Source organism: Nicotiana tabacum, chromosome 15, assembly GCF_000715075.1.
Source record: "Nicotiana tabacum cultivar K326 chromosome 15, ASM71507v2, whole genome shotgun sequence".
NCBI lineage: Eukaryota > Viridiplantae > Streptophyta > Magnoliopsida > Solanales > Solanaceae > Nicotiana > Nicotiana tabacum.
The window spans coordinates 117,063,499-117,086,970 of record NC_134094.1 but is presented as its reverse complement, the minus strand read 5'-3'; the positions used below and the strand labels follow the sequence as shown (position 1 = coordinate 117,086,970).

Genomic DNA, 23,472 nt, shown 5'->3' with positions numbered 1-23,472 from the left:
TACGGCTATGATTATTTTCTGTTAGAATTCGACTGATTATTGTGTGGAATAGGGACCAAAGTATTTGGAGATATAATAATTAAAAATAGTAAAACCAAGAAATAACTCAAAAAATAAAAAATAAAAAGGCTGAAAATGTGGCATCTAGATAATGGTTTAGACCCAAAAATATTACGTTCACTCGCCTCTTTTTTATGTAAAACAACTACCATTGGTGTGTCTCAGCTACATTTTAAAAAAATTGAGTATGTAAGATAATTGTCGGCAAAAAGTGTACAACAGAAATTTGGTCCATAGTTTAGGGGGGTAACTTATGTATTTTGTATTTAAGTAATCAAACTTTTAGCAATATTGTGTATACAAATTAATTGTTCATACCTATCTTTTTTCCCTTTTAGTATTTTCTTGTTTTCAAAATATAATCTTGCTTCATGGGACCTATTATGGTAAGTGATATAATATTTTAAAATTTTGAAAATTACCTGAAAATATTAATTCAAAAGAATTGTTTGCTTTATGCAAGAGCAAATAATGTATTATTTCCTCATCTCAAAAACATACAATAGTCCATAATAATTGAAGGTCACTGTTTTTATTTTAAAATAAAACTAATAGAATAAAGGGAAATAGGCCAAATTTACCCCCTCCACATTCGGATATTGTCTATATTTAACCTATGTTATACTATTCGACTAAATTTGTCCCTACCGTTATACTATCCGGCTAAATTTACCCCTACCATCATCAAACTTTTAAAAATTACCCCTATGTCTATTAGGTTACCCAAAATCTCCCAAATGTCTTTCATTTAAATCACTTATTTTTTTTCTTGATCTACTATTTTTTGAAATTACTATTAATGTGAATGTTAAAAGTATTAAACTAGGCAAATTATTTGTGGATATTTTTAATTACCACTGCACCCACTTCTCTTCTTGTGATAATGGGTTTGGAATTGGTTTAGATTTTTTATAATTTTTCAACGATATACACATCGCACAATTCAGTGGGTCTATTTGTTATGTATTATATACGGCTGCTCATCATGTATGTACATGTATATTCGAATATATTTTGTACTTATCTAGTTAGAAAATTTCGGTCGACTAACTTAAGAGTGCACAATGCGTAGGGATTAAAGCAAAGTTGAATTCGACAATGCAAAGTCTCCAAGGAACTTCAACTTCTATCACTAGTACTTGTAAAGTGTGATGACCCGATAGGTCATTCTGAGTTTTATCCTTTATTTCTGTGTTCCGAGACCTTGAATAACTTTGTTTATCTATCCTCGATTTGTGTGCGCAGTCCGTATCTTTTTCGAAAAACTTTTATGTGAAAAAAAAAGAAGAAAATGTGAATTTTAGCCTTAAAATAATTTGAGTTGACAAAGGTCAACATTTTGGGTAAACGGGCCTAAATTAGTATTTTGATAGTCCTTGATAGTCCCTTTGGGTCCGTATCGTTATTTGGAACTTGGGCGTACGCCCGAAATTCTATTCGGAAGTCCCTAACGTGATTTATCGTGATTTGTTGAAAACTAGTAATTTAAAGGTTTAAAGAATCCCTAAGTTTGACCGTAGGTTGACTTCATTACTACCGGGTTCGGATTTCGGTTCGAAATTTGGTATAGGTTCATTTCGCTATTTATGACTTGTCTGCAAAATTTGGTGCAAAACAGAGTTGATTTGACGTGATTTGAAATTTCTTAAGTTTCATTGAAAACTTCATATATTTTGTTGTCCGATTCGTAGTTTTAAGTATTATTTTGGTGTTTTGACTGCGTGAGCGAGTGTTTATGATGTTATTACACGTGTTTGCATGTTTAGTTTGGAGGTGAGTTTTGGATAGGCTACAGACCATTTTGGACTTAGGAGGTTGCTGGTTTTTCACTGTTGCTAATGTATGGTGTTTTGTTCTTTGTGATCGCAAAAATACTCCCGCGATCGCAAAGAGTAACTTGGGATAGGGTGGTTTTTCTTCTACGCGAAGGCGGAGAAGCGGTCGCGAACACCAAGCATCGGAGGGAGGAGGATCACACACGAGCGAACACGATGGGTTAGGTGAGGATCTGGGGAGGTAGGGTATGAACTATGCGGCGGCCAGGAGGGATAGGCCATTGCGAGCATGTTGGCCACTAGGGCCGCTGCTCTTCGCGATCGCGTCAGGCCCTTCGCGAACGCGAAGAAGGCCAAATGCCCAGTGATTAAAAGGTTCCACAGTTGGGATTTATCCTATTTTTCACCATTTTCAAGTTTGAGCTTGACCTAAAGGCGATTTTGAAGAGAAATTTTATCCTACTTTATAGGTTAGTAGATTTTAAGTCATTTTCTTCCATTTTCATCAACACCCATTGATTTCTAATCTTTAATATATGCTTTTTATGGTAGAAGTTAGGGATTTAGGTAAAAATTGGAGATTTTGAGAAATTAAGATTTAGACCTCAAATTGAGGCCGGATTTTGAAACTAATCACATAATCGTGCTCAGGGTGAATGGTTAATTGGGTTTTGGTCTAAATCTCAGGTTTTGACCAAGCGGGCTCGGGGTTGACGTTTGTTGACCTTTTTCAAAATCATTAAAGATTGAATCTTTTTCACCCATGGGTAGTTTCTAAAGCTTATTTTGAATTGTTTGAACTATATTTGGTTATATTTAATTTGTTTGGAGGCCAATTCCAAAGGCAAAGCCCTGATTGAGCTTTGATTTGATTGCGGAGCGAGTTAAATATCATGGTTAACTTTGACTTGAGGGATTAGGACTTGTTAGTCTATTTTCTCTGTGTTTTATGTGTGGGAACAACATATATGTGAGGTGACGAGTACTTATACATTGTTATTGGGTTAAAGCATGCTGGTATAACTTGTTTCTTTGTGTTTTATTGCGTTGTAAATTATGATATCCATGCTTAGGTAAGGTTATTACTTCTTGATTACTCGTTTTCTAATTATTGCTTATTTAATAATGGTTGAATAATTTGGGAAGTTGAAGTTTGATATCTTTGCATCATATTTGACGTTAAGTATATTCTCCGCATTATTTATTACTCGAATTCATATTATCATAATTTCATGGTGGAAGAGAATAAAAGCATGAAGGGTGATGTCGGGTGATGTCGTGTCGTTGCATTTATATTATTATTATTATTATTATTATTATTATTATTATTATGGTGAGGACGAGAGTGAAAGCAAGAAGGGTGATGTCATGTGATTTATTCATTATTACATTGTAAGGAAGAGAGTAAAAGCATGAAGGGTGATGTTGTGCCATTCATCTCATTTATTTATTGTTGCATAGTGGGAATAAGAGTAAAAGCACGATGGGTGATGTCGTGCCATTACATTCTACTTATATCATCATTTCATGGTGAGGATGAGAGTAAAAGCACGAAGCGTAATGTCGTGCCGTTTTCATATCATTGGTTTAACTGATTTTCTGGTTGGTGATTTACGTGGTTACTTCATGATTTCATGCATGTCATAGTTGCTATATTTCTCCCCTTCTTGCATATCCCCTCCCAATTTGTACGTTACTATTCTCTGTTATTACTTCTACTTTATATATACTAGTACAGGTTTATTTATGTAGGTGTCCTGTCATAGCCTCGTTACTACCTTGTCGAGGTTAGGCTCGACGATTACGGAGTATGTTGGGTCGATTGTACTCATACTACACTTATGTACTTCGTGTGTGGATACAGAAATTGTTCCCCGCGGTGCGTGAGCTGCGTCAACTAGGATCATTGCACTCTAGTGATCCAGGACGCTCTAGTCCGCTTAGCGGGCCTTATGGAGAGTGTGGTCCAGATAGGTGCATTTTCGGTGGCACCAGCCGTCTCCCATGCTGGGGGTGGAACACAGACTCCCGCTACTCATACCCTGGAGTAGGTGGCTCCCCTATATCAGACTCCAGCGGCCCAGCCAGTTGCGGTGGTTTAGCAGGTTGTTGTAGCACAGGCCGGGGATAGGCCCGCTATGTCTTCTAAATCCTTGTTCAGGCTGGATAAGTTTACCTAGATCTTGCCTATTAATTTTGGTGGTGCACCTCCTGAGGACCCACAAGATTACTTGGACCGTTTCCACGAGGTGTTGCATAACATAGATATTGTTGAGACTAATGGGGTCGATTTTACAAGGTTCCAGATGACCGGTTCTGCCAAGAGATGGTGGAGAGATTATGTGTTGACTAGACCAACTGGTTCACCTTCACTTACCTAGGATCAGTTTTCATATATATTTCTAAAGAAGTTCATTCCTTTAACTCTGAAAGAGGAGTACAGCAGGCAGTTTGAGTGCCTTTAGCAGGGTAGCATGAGTGTTACCTAGTATGAGACTCGATTTGTGGACCTAGCTCGCCACGCCAATATCTTGCCCCTTACTAAGAGGGAGAGAGTGAGGATATTCATTGATGGGCTCACTTTCAGTATCAGGCTACAGATGGCTAAGGAGACTGGAGATGATATTTCTTTTTAGAGGGCCGTAAATATTGCTAGACGGATCGAGATGGTTCCTGGTCCTAAGAGGGGGCCGGTATCTAATAAGAGGTCTCGTCATTTCGATGGCTTAATTGGTGCCTCGTCTAGAGGTAGGGGTATTTTTGGTAGAGGTCATCCTCCCAGGTCATTTCAGCCATTGCTTCAGGCATCCCATGGTGCTTCAGGTAGTCGTAGTTCTTATGCATCTCATCCTGGGCAGCTAGCCTACAATGCACCATCAGCTCCTATTAGTGCACCTCCGATTTAGAGCTATCACTATGGTTATTCGAGGGCTTGATATACTTGTGGAGATACGAGGCACCTTTCTAAATTTTTCCCCGGATCACAGGGCGACATGCATCAACAGGGTTCTCGTGTCGTGGTTTCGGCACCAGTTGCTTCACCGCCCACTCATCCAACTAGAGGTGGGGGTTAGGCTGCCAAAGGTAGCGGTTAGGCCACTAGAGGTAGAGGTCAGGCCGTTAGACGTAGAGGCTAGCTAGTTAGAGGCCATCCGAGGGACGGAGGTCGGAGTGGTGGGGCCCAGCCCCATTTTTATGCTTTTCCAGCTAGGCTTGAGGCCGAGTCATCCGATATCGTGATCATAGGTATTGTTCCAGTTTTCCATAGAGATGCTTCAGTTATATTTGATCCAGGATCTAAGTATTCTTATGTGTCCTTCTACTTTGCTCTCATATTTGGTTGTGCCTCGTGATTCTTTGAGTGCTTTTGTGTATGTGTCCCCACCATTGGGAGATGCTATTTTTGTAGATCGTGTTTATCGTTCATGTGCGGTCATCATTGGGAGTCTTGAGACTCGTGTAGATCTTCTACTTCTCGATATGGTTGATTTTGATGTCATTCTGGGTATGGATTGGCTGTCACCTTATCATTCTATATTAGATTGTCACTCCAAGACGGTAACCTTAGTCTTTACCAAGTTTGCCTCGATTAGAGTGGAAGGGACTCCTGGTCATTCTACCAGCAGGGTTATTTCTTACGTGAAGGCTCAGCGTATGGTCAGGAAGGGATGTTTAGCTTATTTGGCCTATATTCTTGATTCTAGTGCGGAGGTTCCTTCCATAGATTCGGTACCAGTTGTACGTGAGTTTTCAAAGGTGTTTCCTACATATATATCGGGGATGCCACCCGACAGAGATATTAACTTTTGTATTGACTTGGCTCTGGGCACTCAGTCCATTTCTATTCCACCATACCGTATGGCCATGCCTGAGTTGGAGGAACTGAAGGGGCAGTCACAAGATTTGGTTGATAAGGGATTAACTAGACCTAGAGTCTCGCCTTGGGGTGTGCCCGTATTATTTGTGAAGAATAAGTATGGTTTAATGAGGATGTGTATAGACTATCGACAGTCGAACAAAGTCACTATCAAGAATAAGTACACATTGACGAGGATTGATGACCTATTTGATCAGCTTCAAGGTGCCAAAGTGTTTTTGAAGATTGATTTGAGGTATGGTTACCATCAGTTGAAGATCAGGCCATCGGTTGTCCCTAAGACAGCTTTTCAGACTCGGTATGGGCATTTTGAGTTCCTAGTGATGTCATTTGGGTTGACAAATGCCCCCAACAACATTTATGGACTTGATGAATCGGGTATTTAAGCCCTATTAGGCTTCTTTTGTGATTGTTTTCATTGATGATATCTTGATCTACTCCCACATTTGAGATGAGCATGAGCAACATCTTCGCAATGTACTTCAGACTCTAAGAGATATTCACTTATATGCCAAGTTTTCAAAGTGTGGGTTTTGGTAGGACTCGGTTGCCTTTTTAGGGCATGTTGTAGCAGCCGAGGGCATTAAAGTGGATCCTAAGATGATTGAGGCGGTTCAAAACTGTCCTAGACCTACTTCAGCTATAGAGATTTGGCATTTCCTGGGTTTGGCGGGTTATTATCGTCGGTTCGTGGAGGGATTCTCATTTATAGAAACCCCATTGACTAGATTGACCTAAAAGGTTGCTTTATTCAGGTGGTCCGATGAGTGTGAATTGAGATTTTATAAGCTCAATACTGCTTTGACTACGGCTCCAGTGTTGGTGTTACCCATAGGTTTAGGATCCTACATGGTGTATTGTGATGCATCACGTATTGGGCTCGGTGCAGTATTGATGCGGGATGGCAGGGTGATCGCTTACGCGTCACGACAGTTGAAGGTTCATGAGAAGGACTACCTTATTCATGACCTAGATTTGGAAGCCATTATTCATGCACTGAAGATTTGGAGGCACTACCTCTACAGCGTGTCGTGTGAGGTGTTCACGGATCATCGGAGTCTCCAGTATTTGTTCGAGCAAAAGGATCTCAACTTGAGGCAAATAAGGTGGTTGGAGTTGTTGAAAGATTATGATATCACCGTTTTGTATCATCCCGGGAAGGCCAATGTGGTGGTTGATGCCTTGAATAGAAAGGTTATGAGTATGAATAGCCTTGCATATATTACGGTTGGTGAGAGACCACTATCATAAGATGTTCAGGCCTTAGCCAAACAGTTCGTGAGGTTAGATATTTCGGAGCCCAGTCGTATTCTAGCTTGCACGATCTCTCGGTCTTCTTTGTTTGAGCACATCAGAGAGTGTCAGTATGATGACCCCTATTTGCTTGTCCTTAAGGAAACGGTGCGGCACGGTGGTTCCAAGTAGGTTACTATTGGAGATGATGGGGTGTTGCGGATGCAGGGTCAGATTTGCATGCCCAATGTGGACGGGCTTCGTGAGTTGATTCTTGAGGAGGCCCATGGTGGAGAAGAATTAAGAAGGATATAGTAACATATGTGGCTCGGTGATTGAATTGTCAGCAAGTAAAGTACGATCATCATAGGCCTGGCAGTTTGCTTAAAAAGTTTGAGATTCCCGAGTGGAAGTGGGAGCGTACTACCATGGATTTTGTTGTTGGGCTCACATGGACATTGAAGAAATTTGATGCAGTATGGGTTTTGTGGACAGGTTGACAAAGTCAACACATTTCATTCAAATAGTAATTACCTATTCTTCAGAGAGGCTGGCTGAGATCTATATCTATGAGATTATTCGTCTTCACGGTGTGCTGGTGTCCATCATTTCTGATCTAGGTACGCAGTTCACATCGCACTGCTGGAGGACCATACGGCGTGAAATAGGCACATGGGTTGAGTTGAGTAAAAATTCCACCCCCATACAGACAGTCAGTCTGAGCGCACCATACAGATATTAGAAGATATGCTTCACACATGTGTTATGGATTTTGGGGGTTCTTGGGATCAGTTCTTGCCGCTTGCAGAGTTTTCCTCCAACAACAGCTACCAATTGAGTATTGAGATGGCTCCCTATGAGGCATAATACAGGAAGTGGTGTCATTCATCAGTTGGTTGGTTTGAGTCGGGAGAGGCTCGGTTGTTGGGTACCGATTTGGTTCAAGATGCCTTGGAAAAGGTCAAGATGATTCAGGACCAACTTTGCACAGCTCAGTCTAGGATACATAGTTATGCCGATTATAGGGTTTGTGATGTTTCATTCATGGTTGGAGAGAGGGTTTTGCTTCTAGTTTCACCCATGAAGGGTGTTATGAGGTTCAAGAAGAAGGGCAAGTTGAGCCCTTGGTGTATCAACCCTTTGAGAATCTTGATAGGGTTGGTAAGGTGGCCTACAAGCTTGCACTATCATCTAGATTATCAGTAGTTCACCCGGTGTTCTATGTCTCCAAACTCCGAAAGTATCACGGTGATCCGTCCCATGTGTTAGATTTCAGCTCCATCCAATTGGACAAGGATTTGACTTGTGAGGAGGAGCCGGTGGCTATTCTAGCCCGGCATGTCCGATAGTTGAGGTCTAAGAGTTATCCTTCAGTTCGAGTACATTGGAGAGGTCAGCCGATCGAGGTACCCACGTGGGAGTCCGAGTCTGACATGCAGAGTAGATACCTATACCTTTTCACCAGTCCAGGTACATTTTTATGTCCGTTCGAGGATGAACATTTTTTTTAGAGGTGGAGAATGTGATGACCCGATAGGTTATTTCAAGTTTTAGCCTTTATTTCTTTGTTTTGAGACCTCGAATAACTCCATTTACCATTCCTCGATTTGGATGCGCAGTCCGTGTCTTTTTCTGGAAAGGTTTTGTGTGAAAAAATAAATAAATGTGAATTTTATCCTTGAAAATGATTTGAGTTTACTATGGTCAACATTTTGTGTAAACGGGCCGATGGGTCCGTATAGCGATTTGGGACTTGGGTGTATGCCTGTAACTGAATTCGGAAGTCCCTAACTTGATTTATCGTGATTTGTTGAAAACTAGTAATTTTAAAATTTAATGAATTCCTAAGTTTCTAAAACTTATTTTGAATTGTTTGAACTATATTTGGTTAGATTTAATTGGTTTGGAGGCTAATTCTAGAGACAAAGCCCCGGTTGAGCTTTGATTTGAATGCAGAGCGAGGTAAGTATCGTAGTTAACCTTGACTTGAGGGATTAGTCTATCTGCTACGTGTTTTATGTGTGGGAACTACGTATATGTGAGGTGACGAGTACTTATACATTGTTATTGGGTTAAAGCGTGCGGATGTAACCTGTTTCTTTGTGTTTTATTGCGTTATAAATTACGATATCCATGCTTATGTTAGGTTATTACTTCTTGGTTACTCGTTTTGTAATTATTGCTTATTTCATAGTTGTTGAATATTTTGGGAAGTTAAAGTTTGGTATCTTGGCATCATATTTGACGTTAAGTATATTCTCTGCATTATTTATTACTCGAATTCATATTATCATCATTCCATGGTGAGAAAGAGAGTAAAAGCATGAAGGGTGATATCGTGCCATTACATTTATATTATTGTTATTATTACATGGTGAGGATGAGAGTGAAATCATGAAGGGTGATGCCGTGTCATTTATCTTATTTATTCATTATTACATGGTGAAAAGGAGAGTAAAAGCACGAAGAGTGATGTTGTGCCATTCATCTCATTTATTCATTGTTGCATAGTGAGGATGAGAGTAAAAGCACGAAGGGTGATGTAGTGACATTTTTATATCATTGGTTTAACTAATTTACCGGTTGGTGATTTACTTGGTTACTTCGTGATTTCATACATGTCATAGTTGCTATATGTCACGACCCAAAACTAGCATGTCGTGATGGCGCCTAACGTGGTACTAGGAAGGCCGACACTTCAAAATACTTCCAACACTTTTAAATGAAAAATAAGAATAACATAGGTTTAAATCATCACACTCTCAAAAATAGGATAGAAAGCCAAAACCCTATGCAGTAATTCCCAACATTGGGTTGTCACGGAGTACATGAGTATCTATACAAGACAAGTATGGAAATACTATCTATAAAAGATAAAACTAAGTACATAAATCGGAAAAATAGGGAAGGAGAGACAAGATCCGCGAACGCCCGACAGCTACCTTGGAATCTCCAACGATCAAACTACGCAAAGAAAACAACACCCAATGTGACCAGAAGCACCCAGATCAGCACACGAAGTGCAGGGTGTAGCATTAGTACAACCAACTCAGTAAGTAACAAGACTAAATAATGGAGTGAAAGTAGTGACGAGCCTCACGGATATAATTCAATTATAGAAATTTCAACATAGAAAGATAGGCATGCTTTCAAGTTCAACGGTTAAACTCAACGCAAGTAAGATAGATCAATTCTGAATGATATGAGGAATACGACCTCTCTAAATCTACATGCCAATGTACATGTTGTATGTAATGCACCATACTAGAAGCTTCGTGCACTCACATTTACAGAATACTCAATCACGCAGTACTGTATATGGCCAATCCAGCCTAGGGAAGATCCATCCCAAATATATATGTATCGACTGACAATCAATCACTCAATAATATATAAGGCTAATCTAGCCCAGGGAAAATCCATCCCTAAATATAAAAGATTCAAGCAAGATCCATGCCTAGGGATGATCTATCCCTCAATATAAAACCACTGCACTCAATGTGGGTGTCCAGACTCTGGAGGGGCTCCTTTAGCCCAAGAGCTATAACAAGCCAATCATGGCACAAATCAATAAAACATGACACGACATGCAGCCCGATCCCATAATATCCTCACAAAAATCGGGCCCTCAGCCTCACTCAATCATCAACCTCTCCAGTCTCTCGGGCTCTCAGTAATCATGATAATCATCCCAAACAACATTGATATGATGTATCAGTATTTAACAATAGATACTGAGATGTAATATGCAAGTAAAATCATGACTAAGTACAAAAAAATAATTTAGCAGATAATTTAACATGTACACGACCTATGTGGGTCCCTACAGTGCCAACACATAATCTAAACATGATCTGTGTTTCGATTTCTCTACTACATGGAGAATCTACAGATAACAAAAGATTATTCAACTACATTTCCATGGATCTGACTAAGTCATAATTCCTACGGTGCACGTCCACACACCCGTCTTCTAGCATGTGCATCACCTCCAAAACCAATCACATGACAAATATTACGGGGTTTCATACACTCAAAACCAAATTTAGAAATGTAACTTACCTCAACCCATGCAATTCCCTACTCCAACACGCCCTTGCCTCGCGAATCAGCCTCCAAATGCCCTGAATCTAGCCACAAATAGTTCGATACAATCAACACGAGCTAAAGGAATTAATTCCATAAGAAAACACTAGGTGACAGAGTACATTCAACCACGAATCCAACCATACCAAATTTGCCAAAATCCGACACCAAATCGCCACCCAAATCCCCAAATTCAACTCTCCAAATCCCTAGCCTCAAACTCCAAAATTCCACCTTAAATACACACAAACTACCTCGTCGAGGTTAGGCTCGACACTTACGGAGTATATTGGGTCGGTTGTACTTATACTACAGTTCTGCACTTCTTGTGCAGATAAAGGTATTGATCCCCGTGGTGCATGAGGTGCGTCAGTTAGGATCATTGCAGATGGAGACTCAAGGTAGATCTGTTGGCGTCCGCAGACCTTGAAGTCCCCTTCTTTTTCCCACTTTTACTGTTCATTTCCGTCGAAATAGTTATATTTATTTCAGACATTATTTGTAGACTTCTAGTTACTCGTGCACTTGTGACTTCGGATTTCTGGGAGTAGATATTATCACGTGACTTATATTAGTATTGTGTTAGACTGGTTTCTATTTCTCGTTGTATATCACCATTATGTTTTTAACTATTAAAATTAGTTATTTAATTATCTCACGTCGGCTTGCCTAGCAAGTGGATGCTAGGCGCCATTACGACTCTGAGATTGGGATTTCGGGTCGTGACATAAAGTCTCCATAACTTTGGTGCAACGAATTCATTAAAATTGGGGTGTTATAAATATTTTTAGAATTTAGATAAGTTACTTAATTTACTATACGTATTTACTAACCGTCATATGATTTTAATATTTGTTTCTCTTATTTTTTTCAATTAAGAAATCAAGTAAATGCCAACTATGTTGAAACTAGTGGATAAAGAAGAAGATGTAGTGACTTAACTAAAATAATTTGGGAGATTTTGAGTCACATAATGGATTGAGGGGTAATTTTTAAAAGTTTGCTGATGGTAGGGGTAAATTTGGTTGGATAGTATAACGGTAGGGATAAATTTGACCGAATAGTATAATGGAGGTTAGATGTAGATAATATTCAAATGTAATGGAGTAAATTTAGACTTTTTCCCTAGAATAAATGCTTTACACAATTTAATAATTGAAGTAACATTTGAATATCTAAAATAATGTGAATAATAAAATGGATCAGAACAATTTGAAGCTCTTAAAATAGTATATTCAATTAGGAGAAAAAAGAGAGGCATGAAATTTTAGTTCTTATACAATATTATAGCTTAAATTTTAAATTATTGAAAAAAGTACATGTTGTAATTTATACTATTAATTGAGGATTACTTTTGACATTTTAAAAATGCATGCAATTAATGACTTAGCTAATTTCTAACTGTTAATTTAAGATCAAGAGGGGGGTTTACTATCCCATTCAAACGGTGAAAGTAGATATTATTACCTAAATACTAGCTAGTTTAGGGGGTTTAGTGGACTTTACGCGTCTGTTTGAGAAATTTTCAAAACTTGAGTTTGCAAACTCAAGTTTCAATTGGCAAAAGTTTTTTTTGGTGGAAATCAACTCAACACCACATCCTACCCTTCCCTCTCTATATCTCTATCTTCCTTCCTCTATTACTGGCTATACATTTTGATTCTATTCTATTGAACAGCTATTTGTATAGACTCTCTACCTAATTTGGCCCCTTCTGTCGCTTCTTTTATCGTACAACTTCTAGGCATATGTATTTACATGTATATTGAATTTGTTTCAGGATCTTTTGAGGTCTTGGCACTTTCTGCAGCCAAACTGCTTATTTTCTGGCCCTCCAAATGTGGTATACGACTATTGTCAAAGCTGCATGTGCAAAAGCTCTTCATATTTCTCCTTGGCTGCTCTAGCCATCCTTCGCCATAATCCTTTCACCTATGTGTTTTTTATGTTCATCCCAAGCCATTTGAAGACATCTTCTAAGCACAACCTAGAGAATGTGCACTCAAAGAATATATGTTCACTTGATTTTGCTTTTCCACCACATAACATACAATCACTATCTTGTGTTATCCCTAGTCTTAGTGTTCTATTTTGTCAAGAGTTTTCTACGCGTTGCAAGCCAACAAATAAAGCTATGTTTAGGACTGTTCATTTTGTTTCATACCCATCTTCTCCAAGGCCATGGCTCCAGCTCCCCTCTTTTCCACTTATAACCACTACTTATTGTATATTTTCCTGTCTGAGTCTTCCATCCATTCTCAACATACCCTGCTGCAAATGTGTCACGTTTGGAATATATTTTCCTCCAATACCAGCAGCAATCCTGTAGAGGAGTGTAGTTCCACCAAGCTTGCCCTTTCAGGTATATATGATTTACCCATTTAACCCATAATGTGTCTACTTTGCTTGCAATGTGCCATACATATTTTGCCACCACTGCTTCATTCCAGGCCATGCATTCTCTTATTCTCAATCCACCTTCATTTTTTGGTCTGCAGACTCCCAGACTACTAAGGGCACCCTGTTAGATACTCCTTTCCCATCCCACAATTAGTTTCTACAGATTGTCGTAATGTCCTTTAGTACCTTCTTTGGGAGAATAAAGATGGTTGCCCAGTAGGAATGTATGTTTATCAACACAGAGTTGATTAATTGCACTCTGCCTGCGTATGATAAGTGTTTTGATCCCCATGAGTGCACTCTGGTGCTCAGTTTTTCCTCCAATAGTTCACAGTCCCCATTTAATAGTTTCCTTGATGATATAGGAACCCCTAAGTACTTGAATGGGAAGGTCCATTGCTTATAGCTTGTTAACTCACAGATATCTGGTAGACATTAGGCATCCATGTTTGCACTAAATATGTTCGATTTTCCAGCATTTGTGCTTAGTCCTGAAGCATTAGAGAATGTTTGTAATCCTTTAAGCATTAGTAATATTGCCCGGTAGTCTCCTTTCCATAACATTAGGAGATCATCCACAAAGCATAAATGATTTAACTTCAAACTCTTGCACTTCGTGTGAAAAGCAAAGCCTTCAAGAGTGGTCACCCAGTGCATAATTCTCGTGAAATATTCCATACATATCACAAAGATTATAGGTGATATAGGGTCTCCCTGACACAGCCCCCTCCACCCTTTAATACAGCCATAGATACCCCCATTCAATGCAATTGAGTATTGAGTTTTGGATATGCATACCATAATCCATTTGACAAATCTTGGTGGAAAGTTCAATGCATGTAACATCTCTTCCACAAAGCCTCATTCCACAGAGTCGTATGCTTTCCTTAAGTCTATCTTGATAAGGCAGCTTCTTGTGGTCTTCTTCCTGTTATACAGTTTCACCAAGTCTTGACATATAAGAATGTTCCGCACTATGCTTATGCCTTCCACAAAAGCACTCTGGTTCTCAGCAATAATTGTAGGCAATACTCCTTTTAACCTATTGCACAATATTTTGGAAATCACTTTGTAAACTGTGTTACAACATGCTATAGGTCTGTAGTCTCCCACATTTTCTGCATGATTACTCTTTGGCACAAGAGTTATCTCTGTGTTGTTTATGATCTTGAGCATTTGTTGCATTTCAAAGAACTCAAGCACACTCTCTACTAGGTCTTGCCTCACCACTGACCAGCAGTCCTTGAAAAATTGGCTCCCATAGCCATCAGGCCCTGGGGACTTATCTCCTGCTATTGACCATAATGCCTCCTTAACTTCTCTTTCTGTGAATTGGGCTTCCATACTATCTCTCTGTTCTTGTTGTATAATAGGACCTTTTCGAACAAGATTGTTGCATACATGTTGTCTTTCTTTTTTAGAATCTCCCAATAGATCATTGTAGAATTCTATAAAGGAATTAGAAATCCCTTCCATGTCAGTGTGCACCTGCCGTGTTGAGTCCTTAATGGAAAAAATTCTGTTGGCATTCCTTCTGGCTTTTATCACATTATGAAAGTATCTTGTGTTTTGGTCACCCTGCTTCAGCCACTGTATTTTACTCTTTTGCCTCAAAAACCGCTCCTTAGTAGCCTTCCATTTGATACTTTCTTGCAGCAGTCTGACTTCCTCATTGATTAATTCAGCATTCCTTGGATCCTTTTAGATCTTAGCTTGACACTCTATCAAGCTTGCCAATGCTATTTCTACTTTCCCTTCTACATCAGAGAATCTTTTCTTGTTTAACCTTTGTAATACAACTTTGTTCTATTCAGCTTTCCCACTAGTTGATACATTTTTGTACCTGTCAGCTCAGTTTTCCATACATCTTGTACTCTCGTTTTGAACTCTGGTATTAGGCTCCACATATTAAAGTATCTAAACTGCTTCTTATGTCCTGTATTCCTTCCTTCCCAATTTATTAGAGCAGGGCAATGGTCAATTGGCAAAAGTTGATTGGATGGATACATGTTGTTGCACTACTTGTTTTATTATCTTAAATTTGATTGTAGAAAGTTGGCGCCCGAGTAAGTAGGTAACTATCTTAGAAGCAATTAATTAATGTTGTACTTCTTGATGTTATTCAAATGTTGTAAATGTGGGCCGTGAATCAAGATCTTTACTCGGGCCACAACATAATCGACAAATTCAAGAAGTATTCCTACAAGTAAAGGGAGTTTCATCTTGTGAAGCCATGATGTTAAAAATTGAAAAAATATTGCATTGGCGGCTAGAATAGTAATTTAAACCCTTATTCTAGACAATACCTTTAAATCCACAACTTCAAAACTCATAAGGGCACGACTTAAGAGCTAGATATTTGATTTCTCTTTAACCTAAAGTATCAAGAAAAGTTAAGAACGCATCCTATAACTCAGTATGTGAAGTAAAAACATGGATTTTACTATGTTGGATTATCTCTATATCTTTTCATTTTGTGAAATAAAGGAAATCACTCGAAAACGAGATTCATGAGTTCCTTCATATTTTACTCCTTGCCATTCCATTTCAGAATAAGTACATAATAGATAACTATGTACAAAGATATTAATTTCTTGATGATCAATAATATACTGTTCTTCTTTCGAGTGCAATTAACAAGGGGCGAAGGTAGTGCCGTAGAGTATTGCTTACGGGTTCAAACAAACTCAGTAGCACTCTGTATTTATATTAGAAAATTTATTAAAAATATATAAATATTTATTTGCAAACTCAATAACTAAGACGTATTGAGTTCGATTACAAATTCAGAACTCATAAACTTTAAATTCTGACTTCGCCTCTGACTATAACTCACAGAGAAGAAAAGATGGGGATACCAGGAAGAGTATAACCGGAATCAACAATAAATATGTTGCCAGATACATAATTGGAAGAGTCATGGACCAAGTATCTCACAAGTGAAGTTAAAGCAGGATTTGTGGTTCCAAAAGTTTTCAGTGGAACACTTCTTGTTGCTACATTTTTTAGCCAATCTTTTTGCAATAATTTCTCAGTAATCTCCGATTTGAAAATTCCTGGAGCTATTGCATTCACTCTTATGTTATGTTCTCCCAATTCATATGCCATTACCTGCAAATTTTCATTAATATATAGAGAACAATTTAGATTTTGCGAGTTTAGTTTACGTATAGATATATCAAAATGTCAATATAGAGATTCTGAAGAAAAGAAAAGCAAGAAACATTTGATTAGGACAAATAATTTTTTTAAAAGAAATTAATTAGAAGCAACAAATACTAATACAGAAAGCTGGGAGAGATAGTAAAAGGAACCAAATGCGATTGAGAAATTAAAATTCATAAAGAGTTACTATGATTTCATATTTCCCATTTCATAAAATAAAGGATTAGGGGTGTGTTTTGGTACGACGGACTTCATTTTTAAGAAAATGTATTTAGGTGGTTGATCGGAGAGCTGAAAATATTTTCTTAAAAAAAAATTATTTACTAAAGAATAATAATAATATTATAGCAAATTAGATAGTGTTTGAACAAATTTTTGAGTAGTAAGTAAACAATAATATTCATGTATTGGTTAAAATAGTGATATATGAAAGCTAACACTTAAAAGATAATGTTAGGGAAAATGACTTAGGCTAAAAAGTGAGGGGAGGGGAAGTTATTTCCCCAAAAAACTACTATATTTTCTAGCAACCAAACATGCACCCGGAAAAAAAAATGCACCAGAAAAGAGTTCATGTGGTCACTAAACTATTCGAAATTATTTAGTAAGATTGTGTTTCTTTTGTTTGTAACAGAAAAGTGACTTTACTATTTCTATATCACTCAAAAAGTCAATCAACTAGATTTCTCAAACTTTTTGTAGCCAAATGCCTATTTTACTCTTTAAATTATTATTTTTTTAATATCATAATTTTTTTTCTACTCTATATTATAGACTTATCCATACAATAAATAAATCTTATTTTCTTAAAACCATTTTCACAAAAATATTTTTCTTTGTTAACATAAGTTTCCAAAATTAGATTATTATAACCTTGGTCATGGTATCCACGGCAGCCTTGGAGGAAGAATAGGCAATACCCCCTCGCATTGATATTCTATTTATACCACTAATAGATGAAATATTAATAATAGAGCCTCCTCGTTTTGCAGCTTGCATGTGTTTCCCAACATATTTAGAAACTAGCCAAGATCCTGTCAAATTTGTCCTTAAAGTGTTATGCCACTCTTTCTCAGAAATATCCACTGCTGATTTTAATCCACCTATAATTAAACATCAAAAGTAGATTCATCAAATTATGGAGTCAAGCAGCCTAAGAAATTCCATCATTCTTTTTAGGACAATATCCTATACTTTCTTGCATAACTTCCACTATTTGCTAAAAAGTTAATTAAGGAACTATAGCCTGACATTTTCTCTCAAATACAAATGCCAAAAAGGAAGTTCCTCGGATATTTATTACTTAAAAAATAACAACAATGACTCGGTGGAGGGGCGGAAGGGGTGGGTTGGGCAGATTCTACGGAAGCTTAAAACTAGGGGTATCAATGGATATTTAAAAATCGACTAAATCGACTGAATCGTACCTTACCGAATCGATTTTTAGTTTTTTTTAATAAAACCGTAGTTTTTATATAAATCTATAACTGTACCGATAATTAGGGTAGATTTTATTTTATGAAAATAAACCGAAAAAAATATCGAACCGTACCGAATAATTTACAATATGAAAAATATATTTATATATTAATTTTAAAAATATTAAAGCATTAATTTTTTTTCTTGGGCCTTGGAATTATGAAACAGTTTTACAAGTCAACAAGTAATTAAACTAAAATTCCTAATTCCCAAACCTATTATGCTACTTCTATTGAAACTAAATTATTTCCAGCATATTCACTAGCAAGACACAAGGTATTGTAGCGATTATGTGTAGCAAACTACAATGTATTGAATATGTTTTCTTTCGTATGATTTAAATTTATCTTTTTGAATTAATCTTCTATAGATTTTATTCTTGAATCCCAACTTGGTTAATATCTTTCCACTCGTATGATTAATATTTTTTTTGTATTTGCTTAGCTTCTTTTACGATGTTGTAGAATAGTTGATGAATCTATACTCTAGCTATCTTTCATATTTTCTTAATTCATCACCTTTTAAACTGTAAATTCTCTAGAGAGTTTTGCTAAGTCATATAAAAATGCGTATGTTATTGCATTCTACTTCTACTAGTGACTTTTACATGACATTTAAAACAATTATCATTAATCAAACCGTACCGATACCGAAGAGAAACCGACATGATTGAGATGGTTTGAAAAGTCTAATTTTGATTATATATATGAGAATAATCAAAAAATTGGTATGGTACAAATTTTATAAAATAACCAGCCAAACTGAACCATTGATACCCCTACCTTACTCCCCACCTTGAAGGTAGAGAGGCCGTTCTCGATAGACCATCGGCTCATGAAAGACGAGAAGAAAAGCAATAGCACCAAGCAATAACAACAACAAGATCGTAAGAAAACGAAACAAAAGGAACAACATTAATACTAAATTAAAAGAAAATATAACAAAATAATTATTGCTTAAAAATACTTTTAATTTTTCTTAGATCCTCGGATGAGTAAATTTATTGCTTAAAATATACTTTTATTTTTCTTTAATGACTTTTATCTTCATAGTAACAAGGGAGCGGAGCTATAGTAATGAGTGTGGGTTCGGGTGAATCCAGTGACTTTTGCCCAGAGCTTGTATTTGTATTGAAAATTTCAATGAAGATAGATAAGATTTTAACGCCGAACCCAGTGACAATGAGGCTTTGTGTTCAGCGGTAAGGCCTTTGGGTTCTGAGTCCACACACGCGGATTTGATTCCTGAACCCTTTTGTTTTTTAAAGACGTTTTTCTTTTCTTTTTTGAAAAAGAACCAAAAATTAATTAAGGCAAAGAAGAAAAAGATAAAATCTCCAAACAAAGAAGGCCCACTCTCCCGCCCACGTTTTTCTTCAGGACCATCCCTGATATTCTTTCTTCTTCTTTTTTCTTGTTTGCATTTCTTTTGTCTTTTGATTTTTACGTAGATGTTATTTTTATTTTAAAACTTTTGATTCCAAAGGTTGAATCTTATATTTTTACTGTTGGGCAATGCTTCCTCTAAAATATTAGACCGTTTCTTTTACTTTTTTTCTCACAATTGCCATGTGAATATGATTTGTATATTAATCGGAGGATAGGGACTTTTATTCTTTCATTTCTGATTTTTATAAATTTTAATAGTTTTATATACATGGCTTCACAAGTTTAATGGACAAATATTAAGAAATTTAAATATTCAATATTTTTTATTTTTGTTTTTTTATGGCGCAAGATCAAATTATAGTGAGATATTCAATTTGTAATGATAGACTACAAATAGTTTTTATTAAAAAAAATCGTTTTGTATTGCAATATTTTTTTTTAAGCCAGAAAAGAATGTTCGCATTAAACTGGCAATGAAACTTTGCATCATCTGATAACCTTCTCCATATATTAGCAAAAAAAAAACGTTACTCATATCAATAAGGAAAAAATAAAGGAAAGCAAAAACGTTTTTCTATGCATCTACTATCCTATGAAGTGAACTACTAAAAAAAAATATGCACAAGATATGGAAACTTGTTTATTTGTTTAAGTTTTATATTATCTGTCGCTATTGCAACGATGAAAAGAGTTTTTTCGTTGATGAAATTTATTAAAAATGATTAACATTGGTGATAACTTTTTAAATGATTGTTTAGTTTGTTATATAGAGTACGAAGACTTAAAGGTGCCTGATGCTGCAATCATTTATCATTCTACAAAATATGACAAGTCATCGAATCCTGTTGTATGATAATATTTATATTAATATATTGTATTTAAATGGTTTGTTACTTATTGAATATATACTATTAAAAATTGGTATTTGTTCTTTGTCTTGTTATTATTATATATTAACTTGAGGCCACGGCCTTGTCTTAAAATTCAGAGCTCATACACTTAAAGTCGTGGCTCCGTCTCTGATAGTAACAGTCCTCTATCCTATCAAAACTAGTGTTTTAGTAACCAAAATTACATACACTTTGTAGGCAAAATTAGGCGTAACCTACGTACCTCTAACACCAGCATTGTTAATGAGCACATCAATGTGGCCAAAAGCATCCCAAGCTTTCTGTACTGATGCTTCAATGAGTGGACCATCAGCAGTAACATTAAGTTCAACAGCTACAGCTCTAACAATTTCAACATTTGAACTAGCCATTGCATTAATCTCATCACAAAGGGACTTCAATCGATCGGCGCGACGAGCGGCTGCCACGACTTTACAGCCTGACCTAGCAAGGTCAAGGCAGTATTCGCGGCCGAGCCCCGCCGATGCTCCGGTGACAAAAACCACTTTGCCTTCCAATTGCCGCCATGGCTCCAAATGGTCCGCCGCATTGCTCTTCTTTTGAGTTGTCATATTGCTATGGGACTTGCTAGGAGTTTATATGTGATGGATCTAAGCTAAAACGTACATTTATAGGAATCAACCAGAGACGGATCCAGAATTTAAATTTTATGGGTTCAATTTTAAGATTTTTAACATTGAACCCATTATATTTTTAAAGTTATGGGTTCATATCTACTATTTTTGCAATTTTAATGAATTTTTACATACAAATTTTTATTCCGCGTCAAAAGTTATGGGTTTAGTTGAACCCGTAGCCACTAAGCTACATCCGCCTCTGGAATCAACGTGTGACATTTCGAGAAAAGTGAATTGGATAGGGACATAAAGTTTTCTTCTAAATTAAATAATAAAACGTGTTTAAGTTGTTCGAAGTCATGCGGTCTTAATTGTATATGTCGGATGCTTTAATTTTTTTGGTTTCCTACCTGGTGTTCGTTACCCCTGACTATATCTGGATTCATATCGCGTAAGGCCCCATTCGGGGAAGCGTTCCCTATCAAGAATTTTTTCATAACCAGGGCTCGAACCCGAAATCTCTAGTAAAAGAAAAAATAGCTCATCCGCTGCATCACATTCCGGATGCTTTAATTAACATATTGGGTGTGTAACGTGCGATGCGTTAATAGATTCCAACAAGTTTGTCATGTTTTTTTTTTCAAATAAGATTTTCACCCTATAATGGTTTTTTTAATGTGAAAGAACACGTAAATAAATGACATCAAGACGAGTACATGGGTTTAAAGCTTTTAATTTGAGTACATTATATTTAGTAACGTAGAGATAGCAGTTATTAAAAGGATTACTTTGATCTCTACATTATAATTTAAAGGAATATTACCCAAAATAATTAAAAGGAATAGTTATGATAACCTTTCTAAACTTCGTGAGTCTCTTCCATATCTCTGGTTTTATATGATAAAACAGATAAATATGGACAAACCTATCAAGAAGCAGAAATTTATTGGGACAGACAGACCAGTAAGATAGAAAATTCAGTGCCATACATCATTTATTACCATAATTTATTCTTGGAATACACAGTCTGGGTATGGAGCTATGGGTCCAGAGACTTTATCTCCAATTCCAAATTAATGTTTACTTTTCAAGCGATTTCGGGTCTAGAACATGTTACTTTTTATATTAGTAACATATATACATATTTAATTTTATTATGACACCACTTACTCAAGATGTACATCCATGCCATGGCATAATTAGTTCAAGGGAAAAAATCATTATTAACTGCAAAAAGTTTGGCAAACTTTCTAGGTTTTCATTAGAGCAAAAATCATTTATAGCAAAACTAATGACAACTGGTAGCCATAAAATAAGGCATACAATTCATAGCCCAAAATCAATTATAAGAGCTAGCAAGTGAAATTTAGAAAACCAGCGGAGACTCTGGCTCCTCAATGCAACCTTTTTTTATACGTAATATTAGTAGTCAAAATATTTAAAATCCCTCCAAATCACCCCAAAAGTCCTTTAAACCTATTGAAATCCTCGTCAAAATCCACCATTTCAACCCAAAAATTTCATTAAACCCAACTGTCTTCTCCATAACCACCAAAATCCCTTTTTTATCTTTTACAAAAACAAAAAAAAATAGTGATCCAATCTAGAAAAATATAATATTGCATAAGCAAAAACACCCATGATAAATATCGTTTTCAGTCTTTTTTTCTCTCAGTGCACGTTAGGTGACCTTGCTAACCTGCGCATCCTCCGAAAATGGGGGGAAGATGACGAGCAAAGAGGATCACCAATAAAACACCAGTAGTAGAGAAGAAACTTATTGATATCATACTGCAGGAACAAGGAAAACAAACAGCTAAAGCCAAAGAGAAGATGCAAAATGAGGAAGAAGACAGCGAGGGTGACCCTAATTGGCCAGATCTGAGTGATTCTAGGGTTAAACTGGCTACTCCGGTAAGATCAGTTGTCAAGGAGGCAACGGGATCGCCAATTCAAATAGGCGAGGTAACCACTAGCAAAACATAACCCAATGGAATAGTGCATGCAGGCGCAGTAGCAGAGCAACAAGTTGCAGAGAGCAAAGAACAGAGGAGTACACAAGATAAAGCTGCTGAGAAAGTTGGAGAAGGCGACAGATCCTAGGCATGATTATTTCAGGAGAATAAACTCGATGCAAAAGGGATGAACTTATCATATATCCCTCTGGTGATACATGGTGGAAAAATAGTAGTTCAATTGTTGGAAGAAGACCTTGAAGAGGAAAACCAGAAGTGGAATAGAGTTGTGATACTATATGTGGTAGGAAATACTCCAACCATTGGGGCAATTGAAAGATTCATAGCAAGTCAGTGGAGCAGGGTCACAAAACCAAAGGTACTTTTCCATAATGATGGCTACTTTGTGATTTTGTCGTCTGGCAACGAAGAGAGGGAAGATGTATTGATGAATGAACCATACACTATCAATAACAGGCCTATTATCATGAGACCATGGATAGAAACCTTTGACTTCAATGAAGAGATACTAAAAACTATTCTACTATGGGTTAAATTCCCTAATTTGCCTCTGAATTACTGGAGT

The 23,472-nt window shown here is 36.9% G+C and overlaps 1 protein-coding gene across 1 annotated transcript; it reads right to left on the bottom strand.

Moving 5' to 3' along the window:
• Positions 1-16,139: 16,139 nt before the first annotated feature.
• Positions 16,140-20,959, bottom strand: LOC107797806 (uncharacterized). Its single transcript, XM_016620727.2, has 3 exons — positions 20,577-20,959; positions 17,470-17,699; positions 16,140-16,542 (listed from the first exon to the last, which is right to left on the bottom strand). Exons 1-3 carry the CDS (start codon positions 20,923-20,925, stop codon positions 16,264-16,266), a joined length of 858 nt encoding a protein of 285 aa, XP_016476213.1. The 5' UTR covers positions 20,926-20,959; the 3' UTR covers positions 16,140-16,263.
• Positions 20,960-23,472: the final 2,513 nt, after the last annotated feature.

What these genes read in the sequence shown, in the direction of transcription:
- LOC107797806 (XM_016620727.2), bottom strand. Translation starts at nt 20,925, where the DNA reads ATGACAACTCAAAAGAAGAGCAATGCGGCGGACCATTTGGAGCCATGG. An exon ending in TAACAATGCTGGTGTTAGAG is followed by an intron (nt 17,700 to 20,576) that starts GTACGTAGGTTA and finishes GTTTAATTATAG; the next exon opens with GTGGATTAAAATCAGCAGTG. An exon ending in CCGTGGATACCATGACCAAG is followed by an intron (nt 16,543 to 17,469) that starts GTTATAATAATC and finishes GAAAATTTGCAG; the next exon opens with GTAATGGCATATGAATTGGG.